Genomic DNA, 26,118 nt, shown 5'->3' on the forward strand with positions numbered 1-26,118 from the left:
TATACTTAATGGGTGGTTATACTGAGGAAAGGGAGTCTGTAATTAGTGGAGGGTTATACTGAGGAAAGGGAGTCTGTACTTAGTGGGGGGGTTATACTGAGGAAAGGGGGTCTGTACTTAGTGGGGGGTCTGTACCGAGGGAGGGTGGTCTGTACTGAAGGGGACTATAGTTGGCAGACATGGGTGACACCAACCCTAGTAACGCCACTGCCATGGCTATAATATATATGGTGGTGATTGTAAAAAGGTTAAAGTTTGATTGTTTGTCTTGAACCTTGGACCTGATTTTCCTTGTTTGTTTAAAAGAGAAATATGGGTTTCCTTTTTTCTGCTTAATCCTAATCCTTATGAGCTGCTAGTATCTACAAATCTTTCCTGCCCTCTGAGAAGTGCACCGTTTCTGTTAAAATAGCATTAATTACCTGTGGGAGGGTTTGCAGACTTTCTTGAAGTGTCATACTGACAATGGGGAGTCTGGATCCACCCTCTACCTGTCATCTATGTGATGACATCAGCTCTGGGCTCCCTGCTCGTTCCCGAGTAGGGATGAGCCGAACACCCCCCTGTTCGGTTCGCACCAGAACATGCGAACAGGAAAAAAGTTCGCTCGAACACGCGAACACCGTTAAAGTCTATGGGACACGAACATGAATAATCAAAAGTGCTAATTTTAAAGGCTTATATGCAAATTATTGTCATAAAAAGTGTTTGGGGACCTGGGTCCTGCCCCAGGGGACATGGATCAATGCAAAAAAAAGTTTTAAAAACGGCCGTTTTTTCAGGAGCAGTGATTTTAATAATGCTTAAAGTCAAACAATAAAAGTGTAATATCCCTTTAAATTTCGTACCTGGGGGGTGTCTATAGTATGCCTGTAAAGGGGCGCATGTTTCCCGTGTTTAGAACAGTCTGACAGCAAAATGACATTTCGAAGGAAAAAACTCATTTAAAACTACCGCGGCTATTAATGAATTGCCGGTCCGACAATACACATAAAAGTTCATTGATAAAAACGGCATGGGAATTCCCCACAGGGAAACCCCGAACCAAAATTAAAAAAAAAAAAAATGACGTGGGGGGGTCCCCCTAAATTCCATACCAGGCCCTTCAGGTCTGGTACGGATATTAAGGGGAACCCCGGCCAAAATTTAAAAAAAAAAATGATGTGGGGTTCCCCCTAAATTCCATACCAGACCCTTCAGGTCTGGTATGGATTTTAAGGGGAACCCCGCGCCAAAAAAAAAAAAAAAAAACGGCGTGGGGTTTCCCCAAAAATCCATACCAGACCCTTATCCGAGCACGCAACCTGGCAGGCCGCAGGAAAAGAGGGGGGGACGAGAGTGCGGCCCCCCCCTCCTGAACCGTACCAGGCCATATGCCCTCAACATTGGGAGGGTGCTTTGGGGTAGCCCCCCAAAACACCTTGTCCCCATGTTGATGAGGACAAGGGCCTCATCCCCACAACCGTGGCCGGTGGTTGTGGGGGTCTGCAGGCGGGGGGCTTATCGGAATCTGGAAGCCCCCTTTAACAAGGGGACCCCCAGATCCCGGCCCCCCCCTGTGTGAAATGGTAAGGGGGTACTTACCCCTACCATTTCACTAAAAAATGTCAAAATAGTTAAAAATGACAAGAGACAGTTTTTGACAATTCCTTTATTTAAATGCTTCTTCTATCTTCCTTCATCTTCTTCATTTTCTGGTTCTTCTGGCTCTTCTGGTTCTTCCTCCGGCGTTCTCGTCCAGCATCTCCTCCGCGGTGTCTTCTATCTTCTTCTCCTCGGGCCGCTCCGCACCCATGGCATGAGGGGAGGCTCCCGCTCTTCTCTTCATCTTCTTCTTCATCCTCTTCTCTTCTTCATCTTCTTCATCTTCTTCATCTTCTTCATCTTCATCTTCTCTTCTTAATTTTCTTCTGCGGGCTGCTCCGTATCCATGCATGGAGGGAGGCTCCCGCTGTGTGACGGCGTCTCCTCGTCTGACGGTTCTTAAATAACGGGGGGCGGGGCCACCCGGTGACCCCGCCCCCCTCTGACGCACGGGACATGACGGGACTTCCCTGTGGCATTCCCCGTGATGTCACAGGGAAGTCCCGTCAAGTCACCGTGCGTCAGAGGGGGGCGGGGTCACCGGGTGGCCCCGCCCCCCGTTATTTAAGAACCGTCAGAAGAGGAGACGCCGTCACACAGCGGGAGCCTCCCTCCATGCCAGCATGGCTGCGGAGCGGCCCGGAGAAGAAATGAAGAAGGAAGAAGAGATGAAGAAGAAGAAGATGAAGAAGATGAAGAAGAGAAGAGGATGAAGAAGAAGATGAAGAGAAGAGCGGGAGACTCCCCTCATGCCATGGGTGCGGAGCGGCCCGAGGAGAAGAAGATAGAAGACGCCGCGGAGGAGATGCTGGACGAGAACGCCGGAGGAAGAACCAGAAGAGCCAGAAGAACCAGAAGATGAAGAAGATGAAGGAAGATAGAAGAAGCATTTAAATAAAGGAATTGTCAAAAACTGTCTCTTGTCATTTTTAACTATTTTGACACTTTTTTAGTGAAATGGTAGGGGTAAGTACCCCCTTACCATTTCACACAGGGGGGGGCTGGGATCTGGGGGTCCCCTTGTTAAAGGGGGCTTCCAGATTCCGATAAGCCCCCCGCCCGCAGACCCCCACAACCACCGGCCACAGTTGTGGGGATGAGGCCCTTGTCCTCATCAACATGGGGACAAGGTGTTTTGGGGGGCTACCCCAAAGCACCCTCCCAATGTTGAGGGCATGTGGCCTGGTACAGTTCAGGAGGGGGGGGCCGCACTCTCGTCCCCCCCTCTTTTCCTGCGGCCTGCCAGGTTGCGTGCTCAGATAAGGGTCTGGTATGGATTTTTGGGGGAACCCCACGCTGTTTTTTTTTTTTTTTTTGTTGCGGGGTTCCCCTTAAAATCCATACCAGACCTGAAGGGTCTGGTATGGAATTTAGGGGGAACCCCACGTCATTTTTTTTTTTTAAATTTTGGCCGGGGTTCCCCTTAATATCCATACCAGACCTGAAGGGCCTGGTATGGAATTTAGGGGGACCCCCCCACGTCATTTTTTTTTTTTTTTAATTTTGGTTCGGGGTTTCCCTGTGGGGAATTCCCATGCCGTTTTTATCAATGAACTTTTATGTGTATTGTCGGACCGGCAATTCATTAATAGCCGCGGTAGTTTTAAATGAGTTTTTTCCTTCGAAATGTCATTTTGCTGTCAGACTGTTCTAAACACGGGAAACATGCGCCCCTTTACAGGCATACTATAGACACCCCCCAGGTACGAAATTTAAAGGGATATTACACTTTTATTTTTTGACTTTAAGCATTATTAAAATCACTGCTCCTGAAAAAACGTCCGTTTTTAAAACTTTTTTTTGCATTGATACATGTCCCCTGGGGCAGGACCTGGGTCCCCAAACACTTTTTATGACAATAACTTGCATATAAGCCTTTAAAATTAGCACTTTTGATTTCTCCCATAGACTTTTAAAGGGTGTTCCGCGGCATTCGAATTTGCCGCGAACACCCCAAATTGTTCGGTGTTCGGCGAACTTGCGAACAGCCAATGTTCGAGTCGAACATGAGTTCGACTCGAACTCGAAGCTCATCCCTATTCCCGAGTTTAATACAACAAACAGAGCTGTTCTCCTCCTCCCCTCCCCCCTATTGCAAACAGAACGATCTCTGCACACATTCAGGAAAGCAGCAGGCATTAGTGAGTGTAGAAGTCAGTGACAGTCAGGGCCGCTGATAAGCCAGTACAACTGGCCCGGCCAGCAGGGGGGGGGCAGGCAATATAAACAGTGAATGAAAAAATGCAAAGTAATTAAAAAAAAGTGTTTCCCTCCCCTCCAGCCACTCACATTTGACTGTAAACAGTGCTGGAGTGGGGCTCAATGGGGGAGCAAGGAGGGAGACACACGGAGGTATGACTACAGTAGCAATACAGGTTCTGCGGGACACACAGCTGTGGCTGAATGGAAACAGGATTGTTGGGAGCACAGTAACATGTTGCTGGCCGACTGCAGTGTCTTCCAAATATCTATGTGATCAGGTAGTGTACAGGTTACTGATCAGCCTCCCCTCCCTCTTGTCTTGTTGGTTACTTTTTTTTAAATCTGCCTAACCTGACCTGCACATTGCCTGATCACACTGAGACGATCTCTGGAAGACTCTGCAGCAGCTGTAAACAATTTCAGCTTATAATCAGCTATTTAGCCAGATCTCTGTGTGTGCTCTACAGATTGTTTGATGTTTTTTTTTGTTTGTTTGTTTTTTGGAGGATTTACTGCTGGATCAGGCTAGAAACTTCACAGCCCCATTAACTGGTTACTGTCCTCCACTAATCCTGACCAGTTCACTGTTTGTAAGAAAATTTGTATTTTGGGAATTGGATGTGATGCTGTCTTCTGTCACTTGGTTGTGCTTTCAAAGGAAAATCACTGACTTGATCTTGCAGAGATGGTTTAAATAGAGTGGATCAGCCCTGTGATACTATATACTTGTACACTGGGTTCAGCCATAAACGCAGTCTCTGACCATCTCCTGAATCAATCATGTCTGCGATCCCTAACCATCTTCTGTACCATGTCTGCAGTCTCTGACCATCTCCTGTACCATGTCTGCAGTCTCTGACCATCTCCTGTACCATGTCTGCAGTCTCTGACCATCTCCTGTACCATGTCTGCAGTCTCTGACCATCTCCTGTGCCATGTCTGCAGTCTCTGACCATCTCCTGTACCATGTCTGCAGTCTCTGACCATCTTCTGTACTATGTCTGCAGTCTCTGACTGTCTACTGTACTATGTCTGCAGTCTCTGACCTTCTGGGGAGGGGCCAGGGGTGGGGCTGAAGGAGGGACCATGGGCACGACCAAGGGCAGGGCCAGGGTGGGGCTGGAGGAGGGGCCAGGGGCAGGACCAGGGTGGGGCTGAAGGGAGCACCGTCAGGTTGGCTGTACGGGCCCCATGTTTTCTATCAGTGGCCCTGGTGATAGTGCTCTGTACAGTATATTATATTCTACTTTCCTGCTAAAATGATAATGCAAATAATACATTTTTAAAGTAAAATACAACACTGGCTTTTGTCAGCATTGCCTGCATTTACTGTAAAGCAATTAGAGCCAATATTGTGATTTTATTGGCTATTCAGATTGTTCTATGTGATTGAGGTCATGGAGCCTTCCATGTATAGATGCTTAGGCCGGTTTTACACTGCTAGGAGTACAGGGGATGGGGATGATGGGATTGTATAAGAGTACAAGGGATGGGGATGATTGGACTGTATAGGTGTACAATGAATGGGGATGATGGGACTGTATAGGAAATCAGGGGATGGGGATGATGGGACTTTATAGGAGTACAGGGGATGGGGATGACTCGGTGACACTCTTCCCCCATTGGCTGGAGGAGACACTGACACAGACTTTGAACTACCCAGAGTGAGGGGAAGGGTGGAGGGAATTTGTAGGACACAGGAATGACAAAGCCCACTGAAGGAGATGTTGGAGGCTTGCTGCTGGGAGGTGAGAACACTTCACTGTTTGTGTCACGCTGCCTCTGCTTCCGGGTTTTAGCTGGGGACACGCTGCCATGGAAACAGAGTCATGTGAAGAACGTGCTTGCTCTAGATAGCAGCTTGGGTGTGAACCTCTTCACCAAGCACACCCACATATCCAAGAGAATGAGGGACTGAAGGAGGGGCTGGATTGAGGAGCAGTATCCACCCCCTGGAAACTTTTGAACTGAGAGAGAATGTTAGAGGCTGATTCTGGACTCTTCAAAAGACTATACTGCAAACACTAAAGGACTGGGGAAAGAAAGAAATGCAATTCAGGTATGAGGGTAACATGTACTACCTTTTTTTGCATTCCCATACTTCTCCTCTAAGCAATATATTTTTGTTCATTTAGTAGATTCTACTTAAGTCTCTCTCTCTGAGTCATATAACACACCTTTATAAGATAAATATAAGTTTAAAGTGGTTGTAAACTCTTACATATACACAGAGATTAAACAAATATTCCTATATAAGTTGTGTTGCAGAGTAAGATTGCTGGGTGCAGTTGAGTCAATTCAGATCAGACGTTGTGAAGTTACATGAACTGGCTTCTTTATTGGAACATAACTGGTAAGAAGTACACAGACAGGAAAAAGAAACCAACATGTACAACACTATGTATAGGAAATACAACACATCATAGAAAAATGCATAGCATAGCATATCACTGAGCATTAGCCATCTAGTGTCCTGTTTGTGAACTGCAGTCAATAGGCTAAGCTGAAAGTCTTTATATCTCCAACACCCCTTCTCAACAGCTAAGGCTTAGTCTGTTAAACCTATCTTCTTTGTAAGCCTTGAATGTCTTTCAGCGGTCAGGGGCTTTGTAAACATATCTGCTGTCATATCTTCAGTTGGGCAATAAAGTAACTCAAGAAGACCTTGCTCTTGAAGATCTCTAAGAAAGTGGAACTTTACATCAATTTGCTTGGTTCTTGAATTAACTCCTTCCATGTGTGCAAGTACAAGGCATCCTTGATTGTCCTCATAGATTTCTGTTGGTCCCAACTGTGGTTGACCCAAGTCTATTAATAGCTGCCTCAGCCATTTGACTTCTTGGCTTGCCTGCGCTGCAGCAACGTATTCTGCTTCAGTAGACGACAGTGTAACAGAGAGTTGCTTTTTACTAGTCCAACTGATGGCACCACCTGATGGAAAGAATAAGTAGCCACTGGTAGATTTTCTGTCATTGGTGTCTCCTGCCCAGTCAGCATCCACATATCCTGTTTAGGTCCTTTCATCACTTGCTGGTAACTTTAACTTGTAGTGCAAAGTCCCTTTAAGATAGCGAATGATTCGCTTTACAGCATTCCAGTCCTTTTTACTTGGCGTCAAAACTTTCTGCATAGGATTCCAACAGTTGCTGCAATGTCCGGCCTTGTAGCAGTAGTAAGATACAGCAATTTCCCTATTGCTTACCTGTATTGAGTATTAGTAGGTAATGGGTTATCTTGACAATTCATCTCCTTTAGGTAGTAGGTTTCAATGGGAGACTTTACTGGTTTGGCGTCTTACATTCCAAATGTTTCAATTATTTCTAGTATTTTGTGCCTTTGGTCAGAAGAAAGCTGCCATCTTCCTCTCTCTCGATCTGGATGTTGAGGTAATTCTTTATGTTGCCAAGGTCTTTGGTGTCAAAGTGCTGATTTAGTTTTTCCAGTATTTCTGCTTCATCCCTTTCTTGCTCAAAGCAAATCAGGATATCATCCACATAAATAAACATATAGACTAGGGGTGCAACGGATCGTCGCCGATCCATGATCCGTACGGATCAACCTCCGCGGATCGGCACACCCGTGATCCACGGAGCACTCTGTGGCCTCGGCCATAGGAAAGGCCGCGGCTTCGGCCTAGCTCCGGAGTGTCGGCCATCTTGGTACACCCGGAAGCGGCCGCTGTCTCGACAGGAAGTGACGTTTTGTCGCCGCCATCTTGCTACACCCCACACTCCTGCACAGTACAGTAATGATAGAGTGAGAAGGGGGCAAGCGGACATCTTGTTACACCCACCGGAGCTTAAGATTTAAAAGCTATTTTCAACACAAAACCGAGCTTATATGCATAAATACAGTATTTGTAGATCGGACAGACTGTTTAGATGTTAGATTTTAAAAGCAACAGCAAACCTGCTGACCTTACATGGTTGCTAATGTGACAGAACGCCTCTGATTTTCACATTTAACATTAAATGTGAAAATCAGAGGTGTTCTGTCACATTAGCAACCATGTAAGGTCAACAAGTTTGCTGTTGCTTTTAAAATCTAACATCTAAACAGTCTGTCCGATCTACAAATACTGTATTTATGCATATAAGCTCAGTTTTGTGTTGAAAATAGCTTTTAAATCTAAAACTCCGGTGGGTGTAACAAGATTTGTGTGTTTTTTGCTTTTTTTTGCTGATCCGAAAATGATCCGATCCATGACTCTGATCCGAGGATCGATCCGATCCGTGAGTTTTTGATCCGTTGCACCCCTAATATAGACCCATCTGTTTGCCAACCTCTTTGTGTATAAGCAGGGGTCTGCTTTACTCCTTAGAAAGTTTTGATGTATAAGCACTTCATTAATTTTTATATTCCACGCTCTGGCTGCTTGCTTTAGACCATATATACTCCTGCGAAGTTTGCACACTAGGCCTGACCTTTGTTCATCTTTGAATCCTGGCGGCTGTTTCATGTAAATTTCTTCTGTTAAATCGCCATGTAGAAACGCGGTTTTCACATCAAAATATTTCACTTGCATTATCCTTATGACGGCTACTGTCAGCAAATCCGTATTGTAGTGTGCTTGACAACTGGTGCAAACGTCTCATCATAATCCTCTCTGTATTTTTCAGAATAGCCCTTGGCTACTAGTATTGCTTTGTACTGTTCAATTGTGCCATCTGCATTGTATTTCACTTTAAAAATCCATTTACAGCCTATGACTTTCCTTCCGGGTGGTAGTTCTGTAAGTGTCCATGTTTTAGTGTCATGCATTGATTTTATCTCTTCCTCAGCAGCCTTTATCCATTTACTTGCTTCTTGTTCTGAAAGCTGAGATATTTCTTCCCAGCTTGCAGGTTCGTTGATACTGGCAGTACTTGCTTTGTATGAGAGACGTATAAGTGGTTTACCTTTGTTTTCTCTTGTTGAACATCTCGTTTTTGTGTCTGAGCCTTCTTGTGTCTGTTCTTCAGTACTGGTTGAGTCTGCACTCACTTTAACTGTTTGTTCGGAAGTTACAGAGATGGGCTGGTCAATGTCAGTTTTCTCTTCTATTCTTGCTTCTACTGTTGTCATTACATTGTCTCTTAAATCTTCAACAAAAGTTATGCTGTTGCTAATGGTAACCTTGTTTGTTTTGGGATTTAGGATTCTGTAACCCTTGACATTGTCACTGTATTCAACAAAGATATCTTCAAACGCTCTGTTCTGGAGTTTGGTGTGTTTTTCTTCAGGTATGTAGCTGAATGCTTTGCATCCAAAAACTCTTATGCCCCATACACACGGTCGAACTTTGTTCGGACATTCCGACAACAAAATCCTAGGATTTTTTCCGACGGATGTTGGCTCAAACTTGTCTTGCATACACACGGTCACACAAAGTTGTCGGAAAATCCGATCGTTCTAAACACGGTGACGTAAAACACGTACGTCGGGACTATAAATGTGGCAGTGGCCAATAGCTTTCATCTCTTTATTTATTCTGAGCATGCGTGGCACTTTGTCCGTCGGATTTGTGTACACATGATCGGAATTTCCGACAATGGATTTTGTTGTCGGAAAATTTTATATCCTGCTCTCAAACTTTGTGTGTCGGAAAATCCGATGGAAAATGTCCGATGGAGCCCACACACGGTTGGAATTTCCAACAACACGCTCTGATTGGACATTTTCCATCAGAAAATCTGACTGTGTGTACGGGGCATTAGGCGTTTTACACTTGGCTTCTCATTGTGCCATAGTTCACATGGGGTTTTCTCCACTGTTCTGGAAAGAAGTCTGTTCTGCAAATATGTAGCTGTCATAGCTGCCTCACCCCAGTATTTTTGTGGTAGTCCAGAGTCTGTCAGCATACATCTGATCATTTCAGTCAGAGTTCTATTCTTTCTTTCAGCTACTCCATTTTGTTCTGGTGTATACGGGACTGTCTTTTGATGTTCTATTCCATTCTGTCTTAAGTACTCTTGTATCTTACCTCCTGTGAATTCACCTCCATTATCGCTCCGAAGTATAAGAGGCTTCCTCTGAAACTTGTTATTGGTCTTTATTATATAGTCTTGTAATTTGTCGAAAACTTCACTCTTGTGTTGCATTAGGTAGGTGACTGTGTATCTTGAATAGTTGTCTATGAAAGTCACTTTGTACCTGTTGCCTCCAGGTGTAGGTGGGTTTAGGGGACCACACACGTCACTGTGAACTAAGTCAAGTGGTCTTGAAGCTCTCTTCTGACTGACTTTTGGAAGTGTTGCTCTTGTAGCTTTGGATTTAATGCAACATTCACACTTAACAGTAACTGGACAAGGGGATACTGTTAGATCCATTGTCAGATTCCTCCTTTGTAGTTCCTGTATGCATTCTGGGTGTCTGTGACCTAGACGTCTGTGCCATATATGTATACAGTCATTGTGCTTGTGTGTACATAGTCTCACCTTTTCCTTCAATGTGTCGAGGTAATATAGATGATCATCCAGCTTGGCACTTGCTATTGTCTGTTTGCCGTTTAGAATAGAACACTTGTCACCTTGGAATTTTACAGTGAGTCCTGTGGCTGTTAGACGCTTCACAGATAAGAGTCCTCCTTCTAGATTAAGAACATAAAGCACATCTTTCACTGGTATGACTAAATTGTGTCCTGCATCATCCGGACATACAAGGGTTCCATGCCCATATCCTTCTGCATGTATTTTGCTTCCATCTGCAAGATAAATAGTTTCTTTGTTGTTCAGATCAAGTTAGGTGAAGAAACTTTTATCACTCGTCATGTGACTGGTTGCCCCCAAATCGATGCACCAGCCTTGGCATTTATTGTTGCCTGTCGTTTTAAATGTGGCATTCCAGTTTCCTTCCCATGGATCATTGATTATGGTTTTGACCTTTTGTTTAGCATAAGAGTCCCACATGCGCTGTGTCCTCATGACGTATATGAATGAGCTGATCATCCTCCACTAGTAAACTTATGGTGGCCCGTGTCTGTCTGTTTTTCTTGTCCCAGTCCTGATTATTGTCCTGTGTCCTCTCTGTGGTGGTAACCTCCCACAATTCGTCTCTGGATAATAGCATTTCCACTTTGAACTTCCATAGCTGATAATTGTCATTTTTCAGCTTGGCCACTGAGAGTTTAAGCTCTGAGTTTCCGGCCATCTTTTCATTTCTTCCTTTATATATGAACAGTCTTACTTGTATATAGGAGATGTCACTGGAAAACTTCCTTATGCCGATCTCCGCATCAGTCACACTGTCTCCCGGCTTTGTTCTGCCTGGGCCGCACCTGGTTATGTAACTTTATCCGGACACTGGGCCCATAACCTGTTGCAGAGTAAGATTGCTGGGTGCAGTGGAGTCAATTCAGATCAGACGTTTTGGAGTAACATGAACTGGCTTCTTTATTGAAACATAACTGGTAAGAAGTACACAGACAGGAAAAAGAAACCAACAAGTACAACACTATGTATAGGAAATACAACACATCATAGAAAAATGCATAGCATAGCATATCACTGAGCATTAGCGACATCTAGTGTCCTGTTTGTAAACTGCAGTCAATAGGCTAAGCTGAAAGTTGTTGTATGTCCAACAAGTTGTACCTGTTTATCTTCTGCCCAATCTTCTCTACAGCCTTCTAAAACACACAGAACAAAAGCTTTTTGTCAGTTCCAGAAGGAAAGTGGTAGGAATCTGATGTCACTGCATTACACAGCATAAAAAGAATAGCTGACTGCAATTTGAGACCTGAGTGGAAAGAGTAAGCACCCCCTCTCCACAAACACATAGGGAGACATAAACAGCTGAGGTGTGTTATGGGGGTGGAGTCATCCCCTCCTGGGATTCTGTGGTATCATGTTAGAGACTGTCAGAAGTGATTGATGCAGATAGAAGAGGAAGGAGGCTCAGTTCACACCATTGCAAATTGAATGTGGGGAATTCACATTAGCAGGAGCTATTGCAGAAGAATGATGTGCATCTTTTGGTCTGTTTCAGGTCTGAATTTGGCCCAAAATTCAGGCTGAAATCAGACCTGAAACAGTGAACCAGGACGCACCGGACCCCTGCTGTGAGCCTCATATGTGAACCCAGCCTCAGACAGCAGACAGAAATCCAGTTAAGTGCTTTGGACTGAAGCAAGTACACACTATAGAGGGATATACTTTATAAATTTTTCATTTCAGAGGTTTACAACCACTTTAAAGTGCACCTGTACCCAGACTATGAACGCTGGGGCTTATTCACATCATAACAGGTGAGCTGTGTTTAACTGCTTTAATCAAAGCAGGTTCAATGCATAGATACATAAAAAAAAAATCAGTTACTATTTGATGCACAAATATCATGAAGTACGCAAAAATCTAGATTTTTTGTTACCGTAAAATCCTTTTATCTGAGTTTATTGATGGACACAGTGTCTTCTTCATTATCCATGACCATACAGGGTTTTATAGCACCTCCTATGGACAGTCCTCTCTGGGTATTAAACTCCCTCTCTGCTATAGGCCTCCAGTCAGTCACAAGCAGTGTCAAGGAGAAAACTCCATAGACGGGTGGGTGCTGTGTCCATCAATGAACTCAGAGAAAGGGATTTTACAGTGATTTACAAAAAAAAACTTGAGAAACAGATGCCTGATGTTGGAATGCTTAGGAGCCACTAACCACCCTGGTGGAGAGCACAGTAACAGGGAAGGGAGGTTCCCCCCATGCTATCACGGGCACTGTAGCAACATCAGTATTCTTAGAGCTGGGGCTGTATGAGAGGCCTCCCTCTACATGTCAGGCTCTGACACAAGGTATGCAACAGCCACATCCACAAGTGAGATTATCCATCAGCACGTCTACAGGAACAGGACTGCCACCTTCAGGAGGGGGTCCAGGGGGTAGCAAGCCCCTGAGACTCCATAGGGACAGCACTACCTGACAGGTGCTGCTGCAACTAGGGACCCCAAGGTAAAGGAAAGAGACCACCCCCAGGCTGCCCAGCAGAGAGCAAGATAGAGGGATACCAGGGGAGGACTCACCACAGGCTGCCATATGCTACCAGAAGTCAGCAACGTGTCTCTGCCACTGTGTACAACTCAGGACTCCACCACCAGGTGCTAGGGACCACTTCCACATCCTCTGACCCTCAGAAGCCAAGGGAAGGCCACTGCTGTGAGCTACAAGAAAATGGTGATTCATGACCACCCTGAGCCAGCTCTCTCAGCCCATACTGGCACTTGGTCTTAGGGAAAATGGCTGCTGAGCATGGCAAATGCAGGATGTCTCCAAAAGAGAAGGTAAAATGGTGGCTGTGGCTCTGGGAAAATAGCTGTCGGCCAAAAATAGCCACATAGCAGCCATATGAACCTATGCTGGACCCAGAGATCCTCCTCTCCACTGAAGTGGGGGGTTGTCGGCCAGGGGTAACACTGTGACACAGACTATAGGTGCCCAGTCTTATGTGTCCACATAAGACATTTAACTCACTGGCCACCCCAGTCCAGGATGGGGCATAGTCGCTGTTGACTGAGAGCAGAGCTAGCAGTCTGTGTGCTCTCACTGGTCAAACTGGGGTGACCCGACTGTTGATAGAAGATCTCCACATGAAAAAATCCCAGGAAAAGAAAAGGAAAAAATAAGAAAGCTATAAGACCACAAGTCCCAGCATAAAACAATACATCCATACTGCTGGCACTAGGCACAATGACTGGAAGCTTATAGTAGAGAAGGGGTTTTAAGTCCAGGGAAGACTGTCCATAGGAGGTGCCAACATTTTTTCTGCCTTGTGTTCTACTCCTGTAGGTGTTGCTATAAAACCCTGTTTGGTCATGGATAAAGAAGAGGCCGTCAATGAACATAAGAGAAATCTTCCTTTATCTTCATAGAATGCAAGAAGGTAAACAAAGTGGTAGCCTTAAAGCCTTTAGAACCACTTTAAGTGATATTACAAATGAGAACTAGGAATGTACATCTTTGTATGTTCCTGATTATTAACCACTTGCCGACCGGCTCACGCCGATATACGTCGGCAGAAGGGCACATACAGGCATATTAACGTACCTGTACGTTGCCCTTTAAGAAGTGGTTTGCGGGCGCGCGTGTGCACCGCGAGCTCGGCGAGCTCTGTGAGTGTGATCGCGGATCCCACGGACTTGATACCCGCGATCGTCTCACGGAGAAGAAGAATAGGGAAATGCTGATGGAAACAAGCATTTCCCCGTTCTGCCTAGTGACAGGACACTGTAATCGGGAGCAGTGATCAGTGTCGTTACACACATAGCCCCTCCCCCCATAGTTAGAATCACTCCCTAGGACACACTTAACCCCTGCAGCGCCCCCGAGTGATTAACCCCTTCACTGCCAGTCACATTTACACAGTAATCCATGCATTTTTAATCGCACTGATCGCTGTATAAATGTGAATGGTCCCAAAATAGCGCCAAAAGTGTCCGATCTGTCCGCCATGTTGTTGCAGTCATGATAAAAATCGCTGATTGCCGTCATTACTAGTAAAAAAAAAATTATTAATAAAGATGCCATAAAACTATCCCCTATTTTGTAGATGCTATAACTTTTGCGCAAACCAATCAAAAAATGCTTATTGCAATTTTTTTTTACCAAAAATATGTAGAGTACGTATCGGCCTAAACTTAGGAAAAAAAATGTTTTTTTATATATTTTTTGGGGGATATTTATTATAGCAAAAATTAAAAATTAATGCTCTATTTGAGGGGAAAAAAAGGACGTCAATTTTGTTTGGGAGCAACGCCGCACGACCGTGCAATTGTCAGTTAAAGCGATGCAGTGCCGAATCACAAAAAGTGCTCTGGTCTTTGGCCAGCCAAATGGTCCGGGGCTGAAGTTGTTAAGTGACATCCAAATCTCCTCTATCATTCAGGAACAAATCATCATGATTCCCAGTCCTGTGATCACTATGAAATCTCTGACATGGTGATCATATAGTGTTATTCACAAACACATCTGTTGGGTTATGATGTCACAATACCTCACACAGATAGAAGCATTTTGACATATGAAGTTGGCAGGCTACAGTTTTTAAAGGGCAATACAGTAGTCCATTGGTAAGAACATGTTTTATAGATCCATTTCCTGCAATGAGCTTCTGGCCATAGAATAAAATGGAATACAATTTAGTGTTCAAGAACTATGAACCTGGTAAAAGAAGACAGACCCCAGATCCAGTATAATCGGTGTACATAGATCATCATTATAATTTCTAAAGATTCAGATCTAGAAGCCCTCAGTGGAGTAGATGGTACAAAAGAAGTGTAATTATTACACCATCTCTATCATGGAACAAGAGTCCCTAGTTTGTTTGCCCTCTTTTAACAGTGTTTACTTTTCTGATCAACTAGAGTCTGGTTGCCATAATAACCCCGCATATGACACTGGGGTTGCAAAATAGTAAAAAACAGATTGCTGTGCTTTGAAAAACAGCACAGAAAGCTCCAGCTTCACACAGTCCTTATGCTAGGAACAAGCAACAGTGACAGAGCTCTCTGACAAAGGGACTGCAAGCAACCTTACAACAATTCTGTCTTTCAGGAATCCTCTCTCAGCATAGTGTAATGCCCTGTACACACAGTCCGATTTTCAATCGGATTGTGTTGTCAGAAATTTCGATCGTGTGTGGGCTCCATCGGACTTTTTCCATCAGAATTTCCAACACACAAAGTTTGAGAGCAGGCTATAAAATTTTCCGACAACAAAATCCGATCAGTTAAATTCCGATCATGTGTACACAAATCTGACGCACAGAGTGCCACGCATGCTCAGAATAAATTAAGAGACAAAAGCTATTGGCTACTGCCCCGTTTATAGTCCCGACGTACGTGTTTTATGTCACCGCGTTCAGAACGATCAGATTTTCTGACAACTTTGTGTGACCGTGTGTATGCAAGACAAGTTTGAGCCAACATCCGTCGGAAAAAAAACATTTATATTGTTGTTGGAATGTCCGATCAATGTCCGATCGTGTGTACAGGGCATAACAGTGAGGAGCAGCCATCTTACCTACCCCTGCGCATGCCACCATTCAGCTGCCAGGATAAGGGTCAAGCACCAGGATACCTGTGAGTTCAGCTACCTCTATGCTGACTGTTACAGGACACTGAAAGGCAACATCCGAGACTGTCGCCCATCGCTGACTAGGTAACAGACCGCACGCCACACACGCTGGCTAAAGACCTACACACACCAGCAGCATGGCAGACACTAGACACCGCACAGGACAGTGATAACTTGGACACTGAGACCATTACAGAACTGCGAGCAACGCAAGAAGGCGCAGTGCCTAAACAAACAATCACTCATACACAAAAGGCCCATGAAAATTATGAAGCTAACATTGACACGCACTGCGCCAAGTTAGAAAGGGCTTGGGAAGACACAATATTTGAAATATGTAATGCCACAGGTGCTACCAGTCAAGAAGAACAGATTATGCAAAGCATAACTCAGATTGAGTCATGCCATAGACGTTACGTAGCACTGTCACAGACTTACTTCACCTATCTGACTAGAACGAACACAAACGACAGCCTGCAATAATGTGACCTGAAAAAAGCGATCGATCTGGAGCAAGAAGGCATTGTGGAGAAAGCCATCACAAAAGCGTAAAAAGAAAGAAAGGAGCTCCTCCTGGAGACAGTGTCACTGCGCTGTAGCACATCCAGACACTCCTCAAGGTCAGGCAAATCAGTGCAGTCAAATGCATCCAGTGCAAGCACAAGTGCTATCAAGGCTCGAGCCACCACAGAGGCTGCATGTGCTAGGGCCAAATATGCCCAGAAAGAGGCAGTCATAAGAGCTGAGAGAGCATGGATAGAAGAGGAGGAGCAGACAGCCGCCGCCAAAGCAGTCACTGCCCTTCACGTAAAAAGGCTGAATTGGATGCAACCTTAGAAGCCCTAAGTAAGGAAGAGGACGCAGCAGCCGCCATAGCCCAGGCCGAAGTCTTGGAAGCAGCTGTGCAACTGGACGGCGGGGAGCAAAAGTACGACCTGATGCTGCCAGAGGTTGCAGGCAGTCGTACGGCAGATAATGTGAGGAGCCTTCTCTGTTTCAACACCGGTGCATCTCAGTGCAGTGAGGGCGACATATCTGACACCAAAGACTTGCTAGACCCGAGAGAAGACGCTGTTCCTCCAAGGCTACTAAGTGCCTGGGATAACAGCAGTCAAAGAAATCATCCACATGCCAATATGCTCATGAATGCACCACAACAGGCTCGCCATGTGGCTGCACTAACACAGAGAGATACAGCTATACACACTGGCCAGCAATCATCAAACACTTGCATCAAAGAAGAGGCGATCACAAGACCCTTCCAGGGAACCACGACAGAACAAGATCAGCACACCAATGTATCAGGCCTGACCGACATGGGGAAGTATATGATCCGGCATGACATGGTGCAGACGGGACTCACCAACTTTGACGACCATCCCGAGAATTACAGGATATGGAAGTTCACATTCAAGGACGCTATTAAGAGTCTGGGCTTCTCTACCAGGGAGGAATTCAGCCTGCTGACCAAATGGCTGGGGAAAGAATCCGTGGAACATGCTAAGACTCTCAGGGCAGCCAACGTGAACCACCCCCAAGTAGGTCTGGACTTAGTATGGGAAAGGCTAGAGGAGTGCTATGGTAGCCCAGAGTCAGTTGAAGATGCACTCTTCAAGAGGATCGAAAATTTTCCCAGAATTACTGCCAAAGACTTCACAAAGTTACGAGAACTCAGGGATTTGCTGCAGGAGCTGCAGTCTGCAAGAACAGATCAATCCCTAACAGGCCTCAACGTCCTGGACTCCGCTCGTGGAGTGAGACCAATCTTGGAGCAGCTACCCTACAACCTCCAAGAAAGATGAATTTTGCAAGGCTCCAAATACAAAAGGGAGAAGCAGGTCACCTACCCCCCTTCTCTTTCTTCTTGAGCTTCATTCGCAAAGCAGCCTGCACAGAGAATGATCCAAGCTTCATTGTGGGTGCACAGACCACACTCAGTACAAGTAACCTGAAGGATGAAAGACCAACGGCAACACATGGCAGTGCTAGAACATCCCTCTCAGTTCGCAGGACGGACATGTCCCCCACAACCCACACAAGCCCTGACCAGTCGGATGCTGGAGTCCAGAAGCAGAGAGACATAAACAAAGAATGTCCCATACATAAAAAAACACATCCGCTTAACAAGTGCATCGGGTTCAGGATTAAATCCATAGAGGAACGCAAAAACTTACTATGAGAGTTGGGAGCTTGCTTTAAATGCTGTGCTTCTACGGGACATCTATCCAAGGAATGTAAAGAAGCCATAAAATGCACCGAGTGTAACAGTGATAGGCATGTGACAGCTCTACACCCAGACATTTCAGCCTAAAACAGTCAAGACCCCTAACCCTATAATAAGGCAGGATGGGGAGGAAGAAGAGGTTAACCACTTCAGCCCCGGAAGGATTTACCCCCTTCCTGACCAGAGCACTTTTTACAATTTGGCACTGCATCGCTTTAACTGCTAATTGCGCGGTCATGCAATGCTGTACCCAAACGAAATTTGCGTCCTTTTCTTCCCACAAACAGAGCTTTCTTTTGATGGTATTTGATCACCTCTGCCGTCTTTATTTCTTGCGCTATAAAGGGAAAAAGACTGAAAATTTTGAAAAAAAATGATATTTTCTACTTTTTGTTATAAAAAAAATCCAATAAACTCAATTTTAGTCATACATTTAGGCCAAAATGTATTCGGCCACATGTCTTTGGTAAAAAAAATGTCAATAAGCGTATATTTATTGGTTTACACAAAAGTTATAGCGTCTACAAACCAGGGTACATTTTCTGGAATTTACACAGCTTTTAGTTTGACTGCCTATGTCGTTTCTTGAGGTGCTAAAATGGCAGGGCAGTACAAAACCCCCCCAAATGACCCCATTTTGGAAAGTAGACACACCAAGGAAATTGCTGAGAGGCATGTTGAGCCCATTGAATATTTTTTTTTTCTCCCAAGTGATTGAATAATGACAAAAAAAAAAAAAAATTTACAAAAAGTTGTCACTAAATGATATATTGCTCACACAGGCCATGGGCATATGTGGAATTGCACCCCAAAATACATTCAACTGCTTCTCCTGAGTACGGGGATACCACATGTGTGGGACTTTTTGGGAGCCTAGCCGCGTACGGGGCCCCGAAAACCAAGCACCACCTTCAGGATTTCTAAGGGCATAAATTTTTGATTTCACTCCTCACTGCCTATCACAGTTTTGAAGGCCATAAAATGCCAAGATGGCACAAAACCCCCCCAAATGACCCCATTTTGGAAAGTAGACACCCCAAGCTATTTGCTGAGAGGCATGGTGAGTATTTTGCAGCTCTCATTTGTTTTTGAAAACGAAGAAAGACCAGAAAATTTTTTTTTTTTTTCTTTTTTCAATTTTCAAAACTTTGTGACAAAAAGTGAGGTCTGCAAAATACTCACTATACCTCTCAGCAAATAGCTTGGGGTATCTACTTTCCAAAATGGGGTCATTTGGGGGGGTTTTGTGCCACCTGGGCATTCCATGGCCTCCGAAACTGTGATAGGCAGTGAAGAGTGAAATCAAAAATTTACGCCCTTAGAAAGCCTGAAGGCGGTGCTTGGTTTTCGGGGTCCTGTGCGTGGCTAGGCTCCCAAAAAGTCTCACACATGTGGTATCCCCATACTCAGGAGAAGCAACAGAATGTATTTTGGGGTGTAATTTCACATATCCCCATGGCATGTTTGAGCAATATATCATTTAGTGACAACTTTGTGCAAAAAAAAAAAAAAAAAAATTTGTCTCTTTCCTGCAACTTGTGTCACAATATAAAATATTCCATGGACTCAACATGCCTCTCAGCAAATAGCTTGGGGCGTCTACTTTCCAAAATGGGGTCATTTGGGGGGGTTTTGAACTGTCCTCACACAGAAGATAGGTGACATTCCCACTCCAGTCGGGGACTTCAATTAAAAAAACCTGTATAAATGCCAATGGAGACAGGTGCAGTGCCTCGCTGGCACCTTTTGGGACTGTTGGAGGCGCGAATATCTTGTCACACTTCAGGAACGTCACAAATGGCAAGCTGTCAAACAGAACATTCAAGAAGTAGATGTTGTTCTGTTAAGAGACAAGCAGGTGCTGCAAAACGAGTGGCCTATAGGTCTCATCATTAAATCCATCCCTAGTGCAGATGGGAAGGTCCGCAAACTCGAAGTAAAAATTGTCCGATAAGGGACTGTGAAAATCTTTACAAAGCCCAGTACAGAAACCATCCTTTTAATGGCCAAAGCGGACTATAACAAAGAAAAGGACTGAACACCCATTCTGGGAATCTTCAAAGGCATTGTGGTGCTCTCAAGCATCCCGAACAGTGCACCCCGCTGGCCTCAATTGCTGGAAGGGACTTTGGAGACTTGATATTGCATTATTATGTGTACATGATGTTATGAACTGTTGTTTTGTTTTCACATATGTACCACGTAGTTAGTAATAGTGGTATCTCCAGATACCAGACGGGGAGTATCATGGAACAAAAGTCCCTAGTTTGTTTGCCCTGTCTCTCTTTTCACAGTGTTTACTTTTCTGATCAACTAGAGTCTGGTTGCCATAGTAACCTTTCAATTCTCTGGTAGAGAGAATGGATTAGCCCACTCTCCCTGTCTAAATTCATTAGTTGGTTTCTCCCTGTTCCTTTTCCTGTTTAGCCAGACCTCTGGTCTTTTTCACTTATGGAAGACTCTGTAAGTACAAGCTGGCAAACCTTGCAATAAGCATTCTGTTTTTTACCTCCTTCCCTGGATAAGCACTCCACATAGAGAAACTCTCTCTTAACACCCTGCAACATCTACAAACTCATCTACAAACTCTCTGCTGTTATTTCACAAATAAAGTTAAGAAAGTTAAAGGACTTTGTTGTGCTTTGATAGGAAGGCGAGTTAAGCTATCTGGCCTTATTCATATCCTCGCATATGACACTGGGGTTGCAGAATAATCTCCGCACCTTACACAAAGTGATTCCTGTGATAGATACACTACGGGTTTTATTTACCTTTCAGCTCCGGAGTCAGGGAATGTCCGAGTTCATCCAGCAGAATCTGATCTGGCAGACCCTCACCTATAGAGAGAAATATAAGATGATGGCTCTGAGTCATGTATGATTGAAGCCGACCTTTCACATACACCAAGCTACACATTACAATTATGTCCAAGCAGCAGAATATAATGAATCCTATGTTACATGTAACATGTCAGATTAAAGTTCTCTATATTCTGGCCATATATAAATATACAGTAGTGATCTGATTAAGATTTTGTTCTGAATAAGTGTAAGGAATAGAGTTGGAGTGGAGAGAGATAGAAAAGGGCTCTGTTCATTGCTAGTAGCAAGTTAGTGTGCTACAGTGTAGAGTGAAAATAGTGATAGTGCAGTGTGAGTGTCGTGCGACCATTCATTTTTATAGTTTAGTGTTTCAGGGCGTGTTTACTGCAGTATATTAAGGTGCATTAGTGCATGTTTACTGCAGTATATTGAGGTGCGTTTGTGTATGTTCACTGCAATATATTACATAAGTCCATGCAGTTAAAAAAAACCTAAAAAACATACAATCCCATATACACAATCCTACACCCACAGTTGATGCAGAGGAAGGCAAAAAAACAGCAAAGCATGATCCAATTTGCTCCAGCAGGGGAAACAATTCCTTCCTGATCCCTTGAGAGGCAAATCGGATTTTGCCTGTATCAACTTTACCTATAAATGTCAGTATCCAGTTATATTATGTACATTTAGGAAAGAATCCAGGCCTTTTTTAAAGCAATCTACTGAGCTGGCCAGAACCACGTCTGGAGGGAATCTATCCCACATTTTCACAGCTCTTATGCCCTGTACACACGATCGGACATTGATCGGACATTCCGACAACAAAATCCATGGATTTTTTCCAACGGATGTTGGCTCAAACTTGTTTTGCATACACACGGTCGCACAAAGTTGTCAGAATTTCCGAACGCCAAGAACGCGGTGACGTACACCATGTACGATGAGACTATAAAAGGGCAGTTCAGAACCAAGTGCGGCACCCTTTGGGCTCCTTTTGCTAATCTCGTGTTAATAAAAGTTTGGTGAAAGACGATTGGCGCTTTTTCAGACTCGTGGTTTTCAGATCGTATTTCTGCTGTTCAGTTTGCGCTTGTGGGTTTGTATCTGGTCTTCAGTGCGTGCAGCGAGTTACCCTTGACTTGTCATTGTGTTCTTGTTAGTTCGTTACTGATTTTCAGGTCGCTCTTCACAGGCCTTGCTGTTTTTTCAGTGCGTTCTGTTACTTCGTTCTGAGCAGTCAACCGTTTTCTAGCCATGTTGCGTATACGTACTCATCGTAGAGTTCGTGCTGTGCGGGGGCTTGGTGTTGGGGTCCTTACCTTGACACAAGCCCAGTCCATGAACAGGGTGGGGAGGAGTTCATGGACCAAGAATTGGTTGCTCCAGCGTGACCAGTTCTGTCACATGCCTTTGCTCCGTGAGTTCCGTGAGAATAATCCTGATGATTTCAGGAACTTTCTCCGGATGATGGACCCCATATTTCACCATTTGTTGGCTTTGCTGACCCCCTATATCAGCAGGCAGGATACCTGCATGAGGCAAGGCATCACTCCGGAGCAGAGGCTAGTCGCCACCCTGCGGTACTTGGCGACGGGACAAGTCTGCAGGTCCTCAAGTTCTCGACAGGCATCTCCCCCAAGGCTCTGGGGATCATTATCCCAGAGACCTGTTCTGCCATCATCCAGGTCCTGCAGAAGTAGTATATGAAGGTAAGATTTTTATCCTTTAACATCACATTTTATTGTATTTAATGTTTGATAATATAATGTATTTCTTTCCTCATTCCCTAATTACCATGATTGTAATATGCTGTGATTGTCCCCTTTGTCCTCATGCATGCTGGATTTTTATGTAATTTTTTTTGTCCTTCATACATATTTGCCTTCCCTTACCTCCCCTGCATGCTCTCCTGGCCCTATATTTACCTTGTGTAGTCACTTAACAATGTATTTTGTCAGCTCCATAGTAGTGCTTTACCCTAAATACCCCCTAAAATGTTGAAAATTGTGATGTGTGCTTGAAATTCAGACAGAGTGGATACACCATTATCCCAATTATCCATTTTTGAATCAATCTGTACAAAAGATCCATTTGCTAAAGGTACAATTTCATCACTTTATAATCAATAATATGGAGTAGCAAATCTTAATAGACCCTCTTACGTTCAGAGGTGGGAGGAGGACCTGGGACGAACTTTAGAAGACACGGACTGGTCTAACATATGGCTCACATCTAAGTCATCTTCACCCAACATCTTAGCACTGGAGACAAATTATAAAGTCCTAACTCGCTGGTACCTTGTACCCGCTAGAGTGGCAAAATATTCACCTAATACCTCAGCTCTTTGTTTTCGAGGATGCCCAGAAATAGGCACATATTTACACATATGGTGGACGTGCCCAGTAATCCAAACCTTCTGGAAGGAAGTCTTCGTGATTGCCTCTAAAATATTTAAAAAAATAATACAACCAGATCCATATTTAACTTTACTTAATCTAAAACCGGAATGGTTAACACTCTCTCAATTCAAACTTATGATCCAACTAATAACGGCTGCAAAACAAACAGTGGCCAAGGCATGGAAATCTCCTACATTGGTACTAGCGGAAACAATTCATAGAATGAATAATACAATGTCCCATGCTAAGATGGTAGCCATCGATCAAAATCAAATTCCAAAATTTGAAAAACTTTGGCATCCTTGGATAAAACAACAGTTCCTGTCAAACTTCAATGACTCTGTCCTGTTGCCATGGTAACAGATTAAATGACTTACAGAGACACCCATTCTAATTCTTCAAAGAGAACTAAAAAGAATAATAAACTGACGAGCGGGACAACCTTGTGGACCATACCTCTACTTTTCAACCCTTTTTCTTCTTTCTCTTTCCTTTTCTCCACCTTACGATTAAAGCTCATTATCAGAATTTATTTGACCTATATACACTCTACTTGTAAATAATATGTATAGTAGGTATAAATCATTTAAATACCTACAAAAGTAACTAAGGAAATGATATTTCTTTAATTTAGGTTTACGTGAACCCAATGTTTAATATTTGAAATTTCATGATATTTACCTATATAAACCCTACTGTAAAACAATGAGCTTACTTTATAGATCCTTGTAAACTTACTTACTATGTATCTTTATAACATTGTATACTCAATAAACTTCTTTTGACAAGGAAAAAAAAAAAAAAAAAAGAAATTCAGACAGAGTGCCAGAGTCTTTTTTTTGGGGGGTTCACAAAATCATTTGGAACACTCCCTCCCCCCAACTGCTAACTCAGCTGATAACAATCCTCTATCTGCTGACTTTGCCAAACCCATATACACTATACCCACCTCTTTTGTGGTCATATTTATGGATGATTTCCCCAAAGCATGTAGTGCAAGGGCCTGCCTGAATACTTTGAAATGGTACTGTTTAAAGTTTTTTGTATCCTATTATTACCTTGATAGGTAATAGCAGAATGTAAAAATGTGCTAAAATGTGTACAGTGTGTATTTATATCTTTGTATTATGACACTTCTTACCTATCCAGTGGGCTGCCAATAGTGTAAGTAAGGAGGGGCTGGCCAAAGTAATACACATTATTTATGCATTCAACCCTCAATGAAGTGGAGAGGGTTACCTGTCCAAAACATCTCCCCCCATAACATTTTTCAAATGGCCCATGAGAGGGGGGGAGGAATCTGATAGGTGGACCTTATACCTTTGTCTTTAAATACTCCCTAAAATAAATGTTATACTGATGTTGGCCAAGAATGTTTGTGACTAATCTGCTTTCCATGTTTATGTGCAAAATGAATAATTTCTTTTTCTTGTTTGACTTCACAGTTTCCTTCCAACCCACAGGAATGGCAGACTGTGGCCCCCCACTTTGCCCAGCGGTGGGACTTTCCTAACTGCGTCGGCGTAATTGATGGGAAACACTTCCACATCGTCCCACCACCCAACTCGGGGTCCTACTATTACAACTATAAGGGGTTCAATAGTTTTGTGATGTTGGCAGTGGTGTCTGCTACTTATGAGTTCCTGTATGTGGATGTGGGGAAGAATGGCCGGATGTCAGATGGTGGAGTCATCGCCCAGACGGAGTTCTACAGGTGTCTCCAGAATGGCAACTTGGTCTTGCCGTCTTCATTGCGGATGAGGCATTTACACTGGGGGGCCATCTTATGCGGCCATTCCCTATGGGGACCCTCACCCCGGACCAGAGGGTTTTTAATTACCGGCTGGCCAGAGCCAGAAGAGTGGTGGAGAACAAGTTTGAAATAATGGCCAGCCGGTTCCGCCTATTTCTTACACCCATACACATGGCGAAGTATGAACAGGATGAAATTCTGCGAACCTTGCTGACTCAGTTGGGCCTGAATCTGGAATTCATGTAAATTAACCAACCCTGATGGCGCTTGAATCTGGCCATCCTGGCTTGCCCCCCCTGAGTGCCCACGAGGTCCGTCTAAGATACCTTGAATACTTTGCAGGTAGGGGGCCATCAATATGCCAGACAATGTCTGAGACATTTTTTAAATAAAAAACAAATTTTAACTACTAAAATATTTGCTGACATTTACTGCTTGTGTTTCTTTTAGCTGACCCTGGAATAAATTTGGGGAGTCCTGAAAATGGCGTGACTGTGTAACATTAGAAAGCACTGTTGGGTGTTATTTACTAAAGGCAAAGACACATTGCACTACAAGTGCACTTGAGACTGCACAGAAACTGCACTTGTAGTGCAAAGTGAATTTGCCCTTAGGAAATCACCCCCATTGTCCCAGAAAACACCAATTTTAATACACCAAAAGTTACAGAGCATTGAAAGAAGAATCCACACATTATTAATTATCAATCTTTTTAATACCAGCACAATCACATGTGCATTTATAAAAGGTTTTTAAAACAAACCAACATGTTTGTTGTATAACAATTTTTTGGGTCACATTAATAAAAGTAGAAATGTCCATTTAAGGTAAACCAGGCATGTTTAAAACCAACAAGAAATACACAAATCTGGAACTTTGTTATAAATTGAAGGCAATATCAGACATGAGTATTTATAAACTGTGTTTGATATTGCGTTCACATGGGGTGAAGTCACCCCTGGAAAAGCCAAATTTTGAAGATGCACACAAATTGCCAAATGTCAACATGTGCTAGCTGCCATCACGGGAGATCAAGGAACATGTTTTGGGGGTGCAACCCCTTCCTCTCTGCTACTTTATTATTGAGGAAGG

The 26,118-nt window shown here is 43.8% G+C and overlaps 1 protein-coding gene across 1 annotated transcript in view; it reads right to left on the reverse strand.

The window, feature by feature from the left end:
- Positions 1-26,118, reverse strand: part of LOC141116664 (NACHT, LRR and PYD domains-containing protein 3-like) — a 213,150-nt gene that overhangs the window by 71,457 nt on the left and 115,575 nt on the right. Inside the window, exon 4 of the mRNA XM_073609056.1 lies at positions 20,824-20,889. Coding sequence (XP_073465157.1) covers positions 20,824-20,889 — 66 coding nt within the window. The remainder of the gene's footprint in view (positions 1-20,823; positions 20,890-26,118) is intronic.

The sequence above is a fragment of the Aquarana catesbeiana genome, linkage group LG13, assembly GCF_042186555.1.
Source record: "Aquarana catesbeiana isolate 2022-GZ linkage group LG13, ASM4218655v1, whole genome shotgun sequence".
Taxonomy (NCBI): domain Eukaryota; kingdom Metazoa; phylum Chordata; class Amphibia; order Anura; family Ranidae; genus Aquarana; species Aquarana catesbeiana.